At 41.1% G+C, this 16,570-nt stretch overlaps 1 protein-coding gene across 3 annotated transcripts in view; it reads left to right on the top strand.

Moving 5' to 3' along the window:
- The window catches only part of EFR3A (EFR3 homolog A), a 153,827-nt gene that overhangs the window by 77,235 nt on the left and 60,022 nt on the right, over window positions 1-16,570 (top strand). For all 3 annotated transcript variants that reach the window (XR_005779284.1, XM_040433716.1, XM_040433717.1), the window contains exons 9-12: window positions 2,773-2,851; window positions 5,513-5,648; window positions 11,825-11,989; window positions 15,210-15,321. Coding sequence is in view for 2 of the 3 variants with exons in the window: in XM_040433716.1 (XP_040289650.1) it covers window positions 2,773-2,851; window positions 5,513-5,648; window positions 11,825-11,989; window positions 15,210-15,321 (492 nt within the window). In the remaining variant the exon portion in view is untranslated. The remainder of the gene's footprint in view (window positions 1-2,772; window positions 2,852-5,512; window positions 5,649-11,824; window positions 11,990-15,209; window positions 15,322-16,570) is intronic.

Here is a 16,570-nt window from a genome sequence, read left to right as displayed (position 1 = left end):
TAATATGGGCAGAGCAGTAGTCTAAAAATTGCACCATGTTCTGCCATGAACCCACATTAACAGAATCTTAAAAGGGTCTTCCAGGACTTTGCATATTGATGACCTATCCTCGGGTTGGTGGGGGTCCGACACCCAGCAACCCTGCCTATCAGCTGTTGTAAGGGTCTGCAGTTCTGCTTCATAGTATTACCAAGCACAGCGCCATACATGGTATAGTGGCTGTGCTTGATATTGCATCTCGTTAACTTGAATGGGGCTACGCATAGGCCATGTGACTGATAAACGTGATGTCACAGGCTCAAGAAGACACAGCAGCGCTCGCCTGAGCACCACATCCCGTTCCAACTGGAGTGCCGGGAGTCAGACCCCCCACTGGTCAGTTATCGATCACCTATCCTGAGTATAGACATCAATATTTAAAGGGGTTGTCCGCTTTATTTATATAGATGACCTATCCTCAGGATAGGTCATCAATAGCAGATCAGCGGGGTCTGACTCCCGGCACCTTCGCCGATCAGATGTTTGAAGAGAGAGCAGCTCTTGTATGAGCGCAGCCTTCCCTTCATTGTTTACCTGCTGGCCATCGCAGCTGCAGTGTAATTACATCTCAGCCGTCCCATTCATTTCAATGCGATGACTGCTTCCTATTCAAGTGAATGCTACAGATCCACCCCAGGGAAGTGAATGGGACGGCTGAGATGTAACTACACCTGTTCAACACTGCAGTTGCGATGGCGAGCAGGTAAACTGACGAGAAGGCGTCACTTGTACGAGCGCTGCTTTCTCTTCGAACAGATGATCGGCGGGGCTGCCAGGAGTCAGACCCCTGCCAATCTGGTATTGATGACCTATCCAGAGGATAGGTATTCAATATAAATCGGCCACCCCTTTTACGTCCCATTAAGATGAAATACAACCATATGATAATCGGAGCCAGTTAGGCGCAGCGCTGGAGAAAGTGTTGTGGCCAGCCATGTCTTCTGGACACATAATAAATACCCCCTGGGAATGTAATTGCATAACTGGGGCTCGTACTTGACCTAACAAAGGGGAGTCTCTTTTTCTAGCACCCCAGTCACTCATATTATGTAAAGGGTTAAATAAATTTTCTGTAAAACCCACAACCCAGTGGTATGCGTTGGCCTCTGTTTTAGCAGGATCACTAGCCAAGGATGCGGCGTTAAAGGGGATTATCGCTGTTTTTTTTCTAGCAAAGGTTCTAGATCTGATTGATCCCTGTGGAGGCGCCCCCCACTTGTTGGTTGTTCGTTTTTTTTTGTTTTTTTTTTTATACACAAGGCCCACACATCATTTACTTAATCCCCGTATTCCTCTGCTTCTGCTATCTGTGCTTTTTTTTTTTTTTTTTCCTCTTCTTTCCTGAACGGGGTCATAAATCGACTGTGTACTTTCTGCATAGTGGAAGGTAGGAACAACTTGTATGGCTGACGTGTGTAATGAGATTCCTGCTCCCCTGGTGGACGGATGCAGATTTTTAGTGCTGCAGCACAGTTACCGTGCCACTTAATTAAGTTACAGATAACGTGCGCCATTATTATACCACGTAGCCCGCCGGAAAACACAGGTGGAGCTCATTAGATATCGCCCGCATGGAGTGCACTGGAAAACCAACCAACGAGAGGGTGGAAAACAAAGAAAATGATTGATTGTCTCTGTGTATTCACAGTCAAAAGCAGCCTGAGCCATGTGAAGGGTGTTTGACAAGCTCTAGCCTTGTTAGTTCTGTGCCGATATTGATTTCTGACAGCATTTTGGGCTCAGTTTTCCTGATACAGAGCTCCAAATCCCCTGCATAGGCATAGGGTTGAATGCCAAAATACTGTCTCCCTGCAGACACCACTTGAGGGACCGATGAGCTAAAACTGTGTCATTATAGAATTAAATAAATAAACCGTACAGGTAAAGCTCCCCCTAGTGGCTGCAGCAGGCAGACAGAATTTTATCTTTTGGTTGTATGCCTGTGTATAGAACATTGTAAAATTTAATTGGCATAGAATTGGAATAATAAGATTGCAAATAAATGGCCTATTTTGTAATTACTGTCCGTCCCTTAGAGAGTTGAAAATGAATGACGTGCTTTGAAATGAGGTAGCAAGGGAGAGAGAAAAGCTTGACTGCAAAACGTAGCTGGTATGCCAAGTGTTCTGGAAAAAGCTGTGAGGCCGTCGCCTTGAAAATCCACTGCAATCTGCAGGCAGCAGTTTACAGAGCAGGAGGAGCTGAGAAAATTGATAAGTAGTTTTATGGGGAAATATTCAGTATATCTTGATATTTATTCATTTATATCTCTGCTCTTTTTATGCTTAGGGCCGCTCAATGGACTCCTATCAGTGATCGACATCTAACTCTGTATGCATAGTCACAAGGGAAGGCTGTCAATCACTGATAGGACCGCCCACTGGACTCCTAAGCATACAAAGAACAGAGATTTTTAATCGGTAGATTACAGGTCATACTGAATGTTTTCCTAACAAAAAGTCTGCTCAGCTCCTCCTGCTGCCTGGGCTCCCAGTCAGTCTGACCTTTAACCCTGTTATCACGGTCACATTAGCTGTCCTTTGCCGTGTAATGATAAATTCCTGCTCTCCCATTTCTGCAGACCTTTTTCCAGTTCGCATGGCAGAACAGTCCATAGATGGTCTCCCAGCCTGTCGCTTGCCGGATGTTGTGAAACTACAACTCCCATTGTGCTCTAACAGCCCAATCACACTTTATACATTTCAACCCAGTTATCCTTTCTTAATTTTGTAGGCATTTAGACCATCACAAGCTGTGGGAGTCCAACGAGTTTGCGGTTTCCTGCTTTAAGATCATCATGTATTCCATTCAGGTGGGTGGCCGCGTTCCTTACAGGCAGCGTTGATAGCTGTTGAGTTTATATTTATATCTATATCTATATATCTCTATATATCTCTCTCTATATATCTCTCTCTATATATATATATATATATATATATATATATATAAAGTTTGGACACACCTTCTCATTCAAAGAGTTTTCTTTATTTTCATGACTATGAAGGCATCAAAACTATGAATTAACACATTAGGAATTATATACAAAACAAACAAGTGTGAAACAACAGAAAATATGTCATATTCTAGGTTCTTCAAAGTAGCCACCTTTTGCTTTGATTACTGCTTTGCACACTCTTGGCATTCTCTTGATGAGCTTCAAGAGGTAGTCCCCTGAAATGGTCTTCCAACAGTCTTGAAGGAGTTCCCAGAGATGCTTAGCACTTGTTGGCCCTTTTGTCTTCACTCTGCGGTCCAGCTCACCCCAAACCATCTCGATTGGGTTCAGGTCTGGTGGCTGTGGAGGCCAGGTCATCTGGCGCAGCACCCCATCACTCTCCTTCATGGTCAAATAGCCCTTACTTTCAAAGTTTTCCCAATTTTTCGGCTGACTGACTGACCTTCATTTCTTAAAGTAATGATGGCCACTTGTTTTTCTTTACTTTGCTGCTATTTTCTTGCCATAATACAAATTCTAACAGTCTATTCAGTAGGACTATCAGCTGTGTATCCACCTGACTTCTCCTCAACGCAAGTGATGGTCCCAACCCCATTTTTTAGGGCAAGAAATCCCACTTATTAAACCTGACAGGGCACACCTGTGAAGTGAAAACCATTTCAGGGGACTACCTCTTGAAGCTCATCAAGAGAATGCCAAGAGTGTGCAAAGCAGTAATCAAAGCAAAAGGTGGCTACTTTGAAGAACCTAGAATATGACATATTTTCAGTTGTTTCACACTTGTTTGTTATGTATATAATTTCACATGTGTTAATTCATAGTTTTGATGCCTTCAGTGTGAATCTACAATTTTCATAGTCATGAAAATAAAGAAAACTCTTTAAATGAGAAGGTGTGTCCAAACTATTGGTCTGTACTGTGTGTGTATGTATATGTGTGTGTATGTGTATGTATATATATATATATATATATATATATATATATATATATATATATATATATATATATATAATATATGTGTGTGTTTATATTTTTTTTTGTGTGCATGCTGCCTGAACACTGGAGATGATTTTTGTTTCTCACGTTTTCTGTGAATTGCTGTGTACATATAACACTAAATATATCGTTTTTCAGACTACAGGCTGACAATTCCTCTCTTTGTTTGGGAGAATACTTAAAGGGCATCTGTCAGCAGTTTTGCACCTATGACACTGGCTGACCTGTTACATGTGCGCTTGGCAGCTGAAGACATCTGTGTTGGTCCCATGTTCATATGTGCCTGCATTGCTGAGAAAAATGATGTTTTAATATATGCAAATGAGGCTCTAAGAGCAACGGGGGCGTTACCATTACTCCTAGAGGCTCACTTTGACAGGGCCAGGAAGTGAAAACATGATCACGCCTGGCCCTGTCAATAAACTGCGTGGCAGTTGCAGAGAGAGCAGAGCCTCTAGGTGTAATGACAACGCTCCTGTTTCTCCTAGAGGCCATTTGCATATATTAAAACGTAATTTTTCTCAGCAATGCAGTCACATATGAACATGGGACCAACACAGATGTCTTCAGCTGCCAAGCGCACATGTAACAGGTCAGCCAGTGTCATAGGGACAAATCTGCTGACAGATGCCCTTTAATTAGTCAGAGCAGCTAGCTTGTGGGACATATTCTTCTCATAGAAATCAATAAAAGGCAACAGTACTGTATATCACATTTACATCATCTTTCTTTTGTATCTGCCCATGAGAGAAAAATACTGATGCAGTGCTGAATGGTGGATGGGGGGGGGGATAATACAGTAAAAAATATTCATGTCTATATTAACCTCTTATTTAATCATCATCTTTCGATTTCCATAGCCAACAATGATTAAGTTATTTCCTTTGAAGCTAAATATAAGCTGTCGGGAAATACTTTAAGAAATCACAGTGCGACTGGAAGGTATTAAAGAGGTTGTTCAGGATCAGCTTTGCCAGCCCTTGTACTTTCAAAAATATAGCTAAAATAACTCTCACATGTAATCTAAACTGCGATAATAAAGACCTGTGATTACAGCAGCCTCTGCTACATATGTGATTACAGCAGCTGAGGCAAAGGCACGAACATGGCTCAATTAGTATGGGACCTGTGCTCAATGCTCGCTGGGCATTGTACTGGCCAGTGTGCAGGGGCGCCTCTCCATGCCCGATACTGGGAGAGTAAAATTGGAGAGACACCTGAAGAAGTGTTTGAGTGTACTAAGGGGAGTTATAGCATGTAGAATGTGAGCTAACAGGCTAGTAAAGGTAAGGACCGTGAACGGACTGCAACTGCACTGTATCGATGCCAAGAGCTCTGAAGGAAAGGTTCCACAAAGCCAACGTCCTTGAGGTTCTATGAGCACCAGGATTCTTTTTTGTAGGGTCGGCTTGAGGTACCAGTATTATCTGTGTGATTTGTTGTTGAATCCATATGGTGTACAGGTGATGTCCCGTCTCTACTGCATGTGATACCTAAACCATTGTACTCCCTATAAATCAGGCGCAGTACTCTCATCACGTGATCCAGCAGATCCTCGGACATCTCGATTTGCATAAGAAGGATTCCCCCCGAATTCGAGCTGGAATTGTGCAGGTTCTCCTGGAGGCCGTAGCGATTGCCGCCAAAGGATCTATCGGTAAAAAATAAAATAAAAATTAATCCACTATCTGACTTTATCCCCCAAGCCTCACAGCCGTTTCTCAGTCTGCGCTGTATCCCATTGTGATTTTTCCATTAGATTCATGGCTCATGAGTGAGGGATGTGACTTTTTTCCGAGATTTTTATACTGATGACCTTTCCTCAGTATCTGATCCGTGGAGGTCCAACACCCAGAACCCCCGCCTATCAGCTGTTTGAGCAGGCAGCGGCGCTCCTGTGAGTGCCACGGCCTTCTCTCTGCTTTTCCTAGGCCAAGTGATGACACGTTCATGTGTCACATGGCCCAGGAGCAGATCAGCCCCTTTAAAGTGAATAGGGCTGTGCTGCAATACCAAGCACGGCCTCTATACAATGTACGGCGCTGTGCTTGGTGAGCACGGAGAAGGCTGTGGCGCTCACAGAAGAATCTGTGTCTTCTCAAAACGGCTGATCGGTTGGGGTCCCGGGTGGACCCCCACAATTCAGATACTGATTACCTATCCAGAGGTAATCCTGGAAAACCCTTTTAAGCTATGAGCACAGTGTGTACGGAGCCTTCTGTAATACAGGAAAACGAGGGTGAGAGCTATAGGAAAGCTGAGTTATGGCCGAGGATGACCTGGCTAATTATGTCCAAGGGGTATTCACACCTCAGCTGTTCATGTAATTCATAGCAGAAATCGGAATACCTGTCCTATGCAGTGCCATGAATGGCTGAGATGGGAAGTCCCCTTTAACCCCCTCAGCCCCCAGTGCTTAAACACCCTGAAAGACCAGGCCACTTTTTACACTTCTGACCTACACTACTTTCACCGTTTATTGCTCGGTCATGCAACTTACCACCCAAATGAATTTTACCTCCTTTTCTTCTCACTAATAGAGCTTTCATTTGGTGGTATTTCATTGCTGCTGACATTTTTACTTTTTTTGTTATTAATCGAAATTTACTGATTTTTTTGCAAAAAAATGACATTTTTCACTTTCAGTTGTAAAATTTTGCAAAAAAAACGAGATCCATATATAAATTTTGCTCTAAATTTATTGTTCTACATGTCTTTGATAAAAAAAAAAATGTTTGGGTAAAAAAAAAAATGCTTTGGGTAAAAGTTATAGCGTTTACAAACTATGGTACAAAAATGTGAATTTCCGCTTTTTGAAGCAGCTCTGACTTTCTGAGCACCTGTCATGTTTCCTGAGGTTCTACAATGGCCAGACAGTACAAACACCCCACAAATGACCCCATTTCGGAAAGTAGACACCCTAAGGTATTCGCTGATGGGCATAGTGAGTTCATAGAACTTTTTATTTTTTGTCACAAGTTAGCGGAAAATGATGATTTTTATTTTTTTTTTTCTTACAAAGTCTCATATTCCACTAACTTGTGACAAAAAATAAAAACTTCTATGAACTCACTATGCCCATCACGAAATACCTTGGGGTCTCTTCTTTCCAAAATGGGGTCACTTGTGGGGTAGTTATACTGCCCTGGCATTCTAGGGGCCCAAATGTGTGGTAAGGAGTTTGAAATCAAATTCTGTAAAAAATGCCCTGTGAAATCCGAAAGGTGCTCTTTGGAATATGGGCCCCTTTGCCCACCTAGGCTGCAAAAAAGTGTCACACATCTGGTATCTCTGTATTCAGGAGAAGTTGAGGAATGTGTTTTGGGGTGTCTTTTTACATATACTCATACTGGGTGAGATAAATATCTTGGTCAAATGCCAACTTTGTATAAAAAAATGGGAAAAGTTGTCTTTTGCCAAGATATTTCTCTCACCCAGCATGGGTATATGTAAAAAGATACCCCAAAACACATTCCCCACCTTCTCCTGAGTACGGAGATACCAGATGTGTGACACTTTTTTGCAGCTTAGGTGGGCAAAGGGGCCCACATTCCAAAGAGCACCTTTCGGATTTCACAGGTCATTTTTTACAGATTTTGATTTCAAACTACTTACCACACATTAGGGCCCCTAGAATGCCAGGGCAGTATAACTACCCCACAAGTGACCCCATTTTGGAAAGAAGACACCCCAAGGTATTCGCTGATGGGCATAGTGAGTTCATGGAAGTTTTTATTTTTTGTCACAAGTTAGTGGAATATGAGACTTTGTATGAAAAAAAAAATAAAAAAAAATCAGCATTTTCCACTAACTTGTGACAAAAAATAAAAAATTCTAGGAACTCACTATGCCCCTCACGGAATACCTTGGGGTGTCTTCTTTCCAAAATGGTGTCACTTGTGGGGTAGTTATACTGCCCTGGGATTTTCCAGGGGCCCTAATGTGTGGTAAGTAGGTAAATGACCTGTGAAATCCTAAAGGCGCTCTTTGGAATATGGGCCCCTTTGCCCACCTAGGCTGCAAAAAAGTGTCACACATCTGGTATCGCCGTATTCAGGAGAAGTTGGGGAATGTGTTTTGGGGTGTCATTTTACATATACCCTTGCTGGGTGAGAGAAATATCTTGGCAAAAGACAACTTTTCCCATTTTTTTTTTTTACAAAGTTGGCATTTGACCAAGATATTTATCTCACCCAGCATGGGTATATGTAAAATGACACCCCAAAACACATTCCCCAACTTCTCCTGAGTACGGCGATACCAGATGTGTGACACTTTTTTGCAGCCTAGATGCGCAAAGGTGCCCAAATTCCTTTTAGGAGGGCATTTTTAGACATTTGGATACCAGACTTCTTCTCACGCTTTGGGGCCCCTAGAATGCCAGGGCAGTATAAATACCCCACATGTGACCCCATTTTGGAAAGAAGACACCCCAAGGTATTCAATGAGGGGCATGGCGAGTTCATAGAAATTTTTTTTTTTTTGGCACAAGTTAGCGGAAATTGATATTTTTAATTTTTTTCTCACAAAGTCTCCCGTTCCGCTAACTTGGGACAAAAATTTCAATCTTTCATGGACTCAATATGCCCCTCACGGAATACCTTGGGGTGTCTTCTTTCCGAAATGGGGTCACATGTGGGGTATTTATACTGCCCTGGCATTCTAGGGGCCCTAAAGCGTGAGAAGAAGTCTGGAATATAAATGTCTAGAAAATTTTACGCATTTGGATTCCGTGAGGGGTATGGTGAGTTCATGTGAGATTAAATTTTTTGACACAAGTTAGTGGAATATGAGACTTTGTAAGAAAAAAAAAAAATAATTCCGCTAACTTGGGCCAAAAAAATGTCTGAATGGAGCCTTACAGAGGGGTGATAAATGACAGGGGGTGATCAATGACAGGGGGGTGATCAATGACAGGGGGGGTGATCAATGACAGGGGGGTGATCCATGACAGGGGGGTGATCAGGGAGTCTATATGGGGTGATCACCACAGTCATTGATCACGCCCCTGTAAGGCTTCATTCAGACGTCCGGATGCGTTTTGCGGATCCGATCCATCTATCAGTGCATCCGTAAAAATCATGCGGACATCTGAATGGAGCTTTACAGGGGGGTAATCAATGACAGGGGGGTGATCAGGGAGTCTATATGGGGTGATCAGGGGCTAATAAGGGGTTAATAAGTGACGGGGGGGGTGTAGTGTAGTGTAGTGGTGCTTGGTGCTACTTTACTGAGCTACCTGTGTCCTCTGGTGGTCGATCCAAACAAAGGGGACCACCAGAGGACCAGGTAGCAGGTATATTAGACGCTGTTATCAAAACAGCGTCTAATATACCTGTTAGGGGTTAAAAAAAACACATCTCCAGCCTGCCAGCGAACGATCGCCGCTGGCAGGCTGGAGATCAACTCTCTTACCTTCCGTTCCTGTGAGCGCGCGCGCCTGTGTGCGCGCGTTCACAGGAAGTCTCGCGTCTCGCGAGATGACGCATATATGCGTGACTGTGCGCAGCGCTGCCACCTCCGGAACGCGATCCTGCGTTAGGCGGTCCGGAGGTGGTTAAAGAGGTCCTCTCACTGCAGCAAATGGCAATTATCATGTAGAGAAAGTTAATGCAAGCCACTTACCAATGTTTTCTGGTTGTCCATATTGCCTCCTTTGCTGGCTGGATTCATTTTTCCATCACGTTATACCCTTCTTGTTTCCATGGTTACGACCACCCTGCTGCAGTGGTCGTGCTTGCACACTATAGGAAAAATCGCTGGCCTCTCTGGTGTGCAAGCATGGCCACCACTGCTGGATTGCAGGGTGGTCGTAAGCATGGAAACAAGAAGTGTATAATGTGATGGAAAAATGAATCCAGCCAGCAAAGGAGGCAATACGGAGAATCACAATACATTAGTAAGTGCCTTGTATATTTTGTAGTGATGGGGTGTTGTTGTTTTTTTTTCCCCATACAGCTCAATAGAAAAAGTAATATTATAGGGGGGAACCTCTTAAAATAATGGAAGAATGCAATGTAAAGACACTGTATGGGAAAAATGCTACAAAAAACACTGCTCAAGTCAATTTAATTTTTTTTTTTTAGCTTTTTTTATTTGCCAAAAAATAAATATAAAAAACAGTCCTAGATAAACCAGGAGCCTTTAGTATGTTTTTACATCTGCGTTTGGAGCCTCTTGCAGATTCTGACTAAAATGTCTGAAGAAATAACGCAGCATGTTGCACTTTTTTCTGATAAAATAACGGACACCATGATGGATACCCAACTGACGCATATATAGCAAAGGAGTCCGTTGGACACCGATGGTGTCCCTCATGTAACAGTCCCGGCACTGCCATCAGTATTACTGGTCTGCTCCGCTGAGCAGGACAATGGAATGGACCTATGCAGATTATTATTTTATTTCCTTTTTCTATTTTTATTTTATTTTTTTTACATTTTCTGTTTGCACGTCTTTTTTTTTTTTTTTCTTTCTTTTTTCACTTGTCGTTTAGTATCCTCTCTTCTTATTTTCCCCTGAAGTTAACAAGCTGCTAAGTAGTTGGATAAAAATAGCAGCTGCTCCTAGTCTTTAAAGGTGTCATGTTCAGAAGACGGGAACATTGTATTATATTTGCTCGTTCGGCCCGTCATCCTTTCATGTATTTCTATAGAAGCTGCTTTCTGCTTATAAAAGGACAACTAAAATACTACCTGCATGTCCTTATATCAAGTACTAGCGTAGGAACTGTGCATCTCAGCACACTATTATGCGTAAAAGGTACATTTTGTTCATGTGGTCTTTTTCTTTTCTTTTTTTTGTATTTCATTATTGTTTTCTTTACACATACCAAAGCTGCATGAAATATTTTGCATTATTTATCTTGTACTGATCTGGAGTTACATCCTGTATTATACTCCAGAGCTGCACTCACTATTCTGCTGGTGCAGTCACTGTGTACATACATTACATTACTTATCCTGTACTGATCCTGAGTTACATCCTGTATTATACTCCAGAGCTGCACTCACTATTCTGCTGGTGCAGTCACTGTGTACATACATTACATTACTTATCCTGTACTGATCCTGAGTTACATCCTGTATTATACTCCAGAGCTGCACTCACTATTCTGCTGGTGCAGTCACTGTGTACATACATTACATTACTTATCCTGTACTGATCCTGAGTTACATCCTGTATTATACTCCAGAGCTGCACTCACTATTCTGATGGTGCAGTCACTGTGTACATACATTACATTACTTATCCTGTACTGATCCTGAGTTACATCCTGTATTATACTCCAGAGCTGCACTCACTATTCTGATGGTGCAGTCACTGTGTACATACATTACATTACATATCCTGTACTGATCCTGAGTTACATCCTGTATTATACTCCAAAGCTGCACTCACTATTCTGCTGGTGGAGTCACTGTGTACATACATTACATTACTTATCCTGTACTGATCCTGAGTTACATCCTGTATTATACTCCAGAGCTGCACTCACTATTCTGCTGGTGGAGTCACTGTGTACATACATTACATTACTTATCCTGTACTGATCCTGAGTTATATCCTGTATTATACTCCAGAGCTGCACTCACTATTCTCCAGGCCTCAGAGCTGAAGCTGCTTATCTCCCAACATTCCCTGCTGGCTCAGTGACTGTACATTGCTTGCTCTTGTGATGTGTATGTAATTTTTAGTTTTGTATAAGTTTTGTCTTCTGCACTAGAAATTAGCTTTTTCTTTTCCTTTCATTTACATTTCAGGTTGCAGTCCTACAGTGTTAAATTATGTGACCCAATAAAATTGACCTAAGATACCTGCTCTTTCTTCCAGGTCCCACAGTGCTGGAGGTGTTCAACACCCTTCTGAAGCATCTGACACTGAGTGTTGACTTTGAGCTAGGTTATCGGAGAAGTTCTGAAGGCAGCGCAGTCTTCAGTTCCAGCACTAAAGAAAGTGATGAGCGCATTGTTCAAAACGCCATTATTCAGACCATTGGTAAAGTTCAACTTCACCTTCTCATTAACCACATTCTGCTTTTTGCTCTTTTAGCTATATTTTTTTTATAAATTCCAGTGAGACCTTTTTCTTAAGCACCATTTCTGACAGTCTAATGTAGATTATATTTTAACATAAATACCGCTATACTACTGTAACCCTTGGACAATAATATTTCTATAGTACTGCCCCCCATGTACAAGACTATAACTACTATAATACTGCCCCCCATGTACAAGAATATAACTACTATAATACTGCTCCTATGTACCGGAATATAACTACTATAATACTTCTCCTATGTACAAGAATATAACTACTATAATACTGCTCCTATGTACAAGAATATAACTACTATAATACTGCCTCCTATGTACAAGAATATAACTACTATAATACTGCTCCTATGTACAAGAATATAACTACTATAATACTGCCTTCTATGTACAAGAATATATCTACTATAATACTGCTCCTATGTACAAGAATATAACTACTATAATACTACCCCTATGTACAAGAATATAACTACTATAATACTGCCTCCTATGTACAAGAATATAACTACTATAATACTACCCCTATGTACAAGAATATAACTACTATAATACTGCCTCCTATATACAAGAATATAACTACTATAATACTGCTTCTATGTACAAGAATATAACTACTATAATACTGCCTCCTATATACAAGAATATAACTATTATAATACTGCTCCTATGTACAAGAATATAACTACTATAATACTGCTCCTATGTACAAGAATATAACTACTATAATACCGCTCCTATGTACAAGAATATAACTAATATAATACCGCTCCTATGTACAAGAATATAACTACTATAATACTGCTCCGATGTACAAGAATATAACTACTATAATACTGCTCCTATGTACAAGAATATAACTACTATAATACTGCTGCTATGTACAAGAATATAACTGCTATAATACTGCCTCCTATGTACAAGAATATAACTACTATAATACTGCTCCTATGTACAGGAATATAACTACTATAATACTGCCTCCTATGTACAAGAATATAACTACTATAATACTGCTCCTATGTACAAGAATATAACTACTATAATACTGCTCCTATATACAAGAATATAACTACTATAATACTGCTCCTATGTACAAGAATATAACTACTATAATACTGCTCCTATATACAAGAATATAACTACTATAATACTGCTCCTATGTACAAGAATATAACTACTATAATACTGCTCCTATGTACAAGAATATAACTACTATAATACTGCTCTTATGTATAAGAATATAACTACTATAATACTGCTCCTATGTACAAGAATATAACTACTATAATACTGCTGCTATGTACAAGAATATAACTGCTATAATACTGCCTCCTATGTACAAGAATATAACTACTATAATACTGCTCCTATGTACAGGAATATAACTGCTATAATACTGCCTCCTATGTACAAGAATATAACTACTATAATACTGCTCCTATGTACAAGAATATAACTACTATAATACTGCTCCTATATACAAGAATATAACTACTATAATACTGCCTCCTATGTACAAGAATATAACTACTATAATACTGCTCCTATGTACAAGAATATAACTACTATAATACTGCTCCTATATACAAGAATATAACTACTATAATACTGCTCCTATGTACAAGAATATAACTACTATAATACTGCTCTTATGTATAAGAATATAACTACTATAATACTACCCCTATGTATAAGAATGTTGCTTTGGACAGTTATCGGTCTTTATCATCTATATTGTATACATTTCCAGCACTTCCAGTTAGATCCTCTGTATGTGTTTTGTTGTTTCTTCGTCTCGTTGGCGTTGTTTGTACTTTTACTTGTTTGTATAAATTACTGTGTGTGATGTTTTTATAGATTTGTGGTTCTTGAGAGATTTCTGATTTAGAGGTCGAATTGCCAATTAAGTCTTCAGATGGAGCCGGCGAAAAAGTAGAAACCAAAAATTAACATATAATCATAGAGCAGGTGAAGCTCTTACTTGTCATAAAATCTATTAGAGGCTTGGAAATGGGTGGTCAACAGGATTCAGTATATGAGATCCTGAACAATAGCTTCTGGTGGCTGTAAGGAGATACAACAGTGACATCTAATGTCAAAATATTCCTCTGCTATCTCAGGCATAGCACTAATATCCACCGTCATCCGTAATTATCATCGGGGGTTTCCCATGCGTACTGTTTTAGTAACATACTTGGCACAGGGAGGAATGTGCAGCCACCAGACACCATTTATGAGGGAGGTGGAAAGTATTTTTTCCTTCCAGATCCTTGATTTCCATTTGGCTCATGGTCGGCCGAGCACCATCTACCTGAGGACTCATGCGCTTGGTTGTATTATGAATGTTTGCTATACACATCCGAAGCTTGGCATCCCCATCCTTCCCTATGCCCACAGTATACGTCAGTGAGCCTCCATATTTTTAGGAAGTTACACAGAGGACTTCACAGATTTATCAGCATCTCTGATCGGAATATAAGGAACGTTTTATCCCATGTCGTGTTTTAGAGATGTTCCACCCCTATTAGTATTGCTTTAGGACATACTAGTGCCTGTGAGTCCATAATACTAACCCATCGGGACTCTGTGTCGTCATATAGAGGGTCTGTACTAGGTGCATGGACCTTTTAGGTTAGGTTTCTATAGCCTAGATTCTCAAGGTATGCTACATTTTGCCCCAAGAGGTTCATACCATGTCTCTAGTAGTACCCTACACTAATAAGTTCAACACAGCATGTGTTTATAGTCTCTTGATCATTTTGACTTACGGTACTTGACTTGGGAATTCTGAGAAACGTTGCTCTATAGGTTACCCAGAAAAAAGTTTCTCTCTCTCGCACTACCCTTGACTTAACTGGATTTCAGGCTCCTTTCATGCAGCTGAACAGGATGTTTGAGAGGTGTATGTAGTAAGGAGAGTCTTGGGTGTTGGTAGCTCTCAGCCAATCATCTTCTTCTCTCTTGGTAGACCCGCCCCCGCAGTGCTCCCTCCCAAAGGTTCTTTTCAGCTTGACCCCACGTTCTCTGTACATCTCTGTTTATGCTTTTATGGGAGCTGTTGGCCTCCCCTGGATGTTTTGAGGGTTGTTCTTCAATTTTAAACTTTTGAAGTCTTTTTTTTTTTGAAAAAAAAATTAAATATATTTTATTTTTGTTTTCAGGTTTCTTTGGAAGTAATTTACCAGATTACCAGCGGTCTGAGATTATGATGTTCATCATGGGCAAAGTACCTGTTTTTGGATCTCCACACACTCTCGATACAAGTCAGTTGGGGTGAGTCACCAAGTGAATGTGGTGATTGCTGTTCACTTCTTTCTTTCATTCTTTTCACATTTATAGTTTTCCCCCTCTACATCTATGTCTTTGGATGCGGCCCCTTGAATATTTTCCTGACCTGGCACTGTGCAGTGGGTTGAAACATGTGTTGTAGTTCCCTTCGCCGAGGGTGGCTGGGAGCCTCTCCGTGTGAAGGAACCATTGTGCTTAACCAGCACTGTCGCTTCTTCATTTCCAAGTTCATGGTGGGACCCTGCAGTAGGACCCCTACTGTTCAGTATGTCGTCACTTAGGCTACTTTCACACTCGCGTTTTGGCTTTCCGTTTCTGAGGTCCGTTCAGGGCTCTCACAAGCGGTCCAAAACGCATCAGTTTTGCCCTAATGCATTCTGAATGGAAAAGGATCTGCTCAGAATGCATCCGTTTGCCTCCGATCAGTCTCCACTCCACTCTGGAAGCGGACACCAAAACGCTGCTTGCAGCGTTTTGTTGTCCGCCTGACGAAACTGAGCCAAACGGATCCGTCCTGGCACACAATCCGTCCCCCATTGACTTTCAATGGAGTTCATCACGGATCCGTCTTGGCTATGTTACAGATAATACAAACTGATCCTTTCTGAACGGATGCATGCGGTTGTATTATTGTAACGGATCAGTTTTTGCAGATCCATGACTGATCCGCGCAAAACGCGGGTGTGAAAGTTAGGGATCGACCGATATTGATTTTTTAGGGCCGATACCGATACCGATAATTTGTCAAATTTCAGGCCGATAGCCGATAATTTATACCGATATTCTGGGTATTTTTATTTTTGAGGGAAAAAAAAATTTCCTACACAAATCTGCTGAAAATTAATGTTTATTGTTAACGTGTATTATTATTTTTATTTTTTTTGTAAATCTTTTTCATTTATACTTAATATTTTTGTGTTTTTTTTTTTTTTTACTAAATTTTAGCCCCCTTAGGGACTAGAACCCTTGTCCCATTCACCCTGATAGATCTCTATCAGAGTGAATAGGATCTCGCACTCTCCCTGCTGCCCTGTGCTCTGTGCACACAGCAGCATGGAGCTGACTATGGCAGCCAGGGCTTCAATAGCGTCCTGGCTGCCATGGTAACCGATCGGAGCCCCAGGCTTACACTGCTGGGGCTCCGATCGGAGGAGCAGGGGAGAGGGGATCCTGTGGCCACTGCCACCAATGATTAGAACTGGGGGGGGCGCACTGCGCCACCAATGTTTTTACT

This window comes from Bufo bufo, chromosome 5 (assembly GCF_905171765.1).
Source record: "Bufo bufo chromosome 5, aBufBuf1.1, whole genome shotgun sequence".
Taxonomy (NCBI): Eukaryota; Metazoa; Chordata; class Amphibia; order Anura; family Bufonidae; genus Bufo; species Bufo bufo.
Note: the sequence above shows the minus strand (reverse complement) of the source record. Positions and strands in the feature narration are given on the sequence as shown.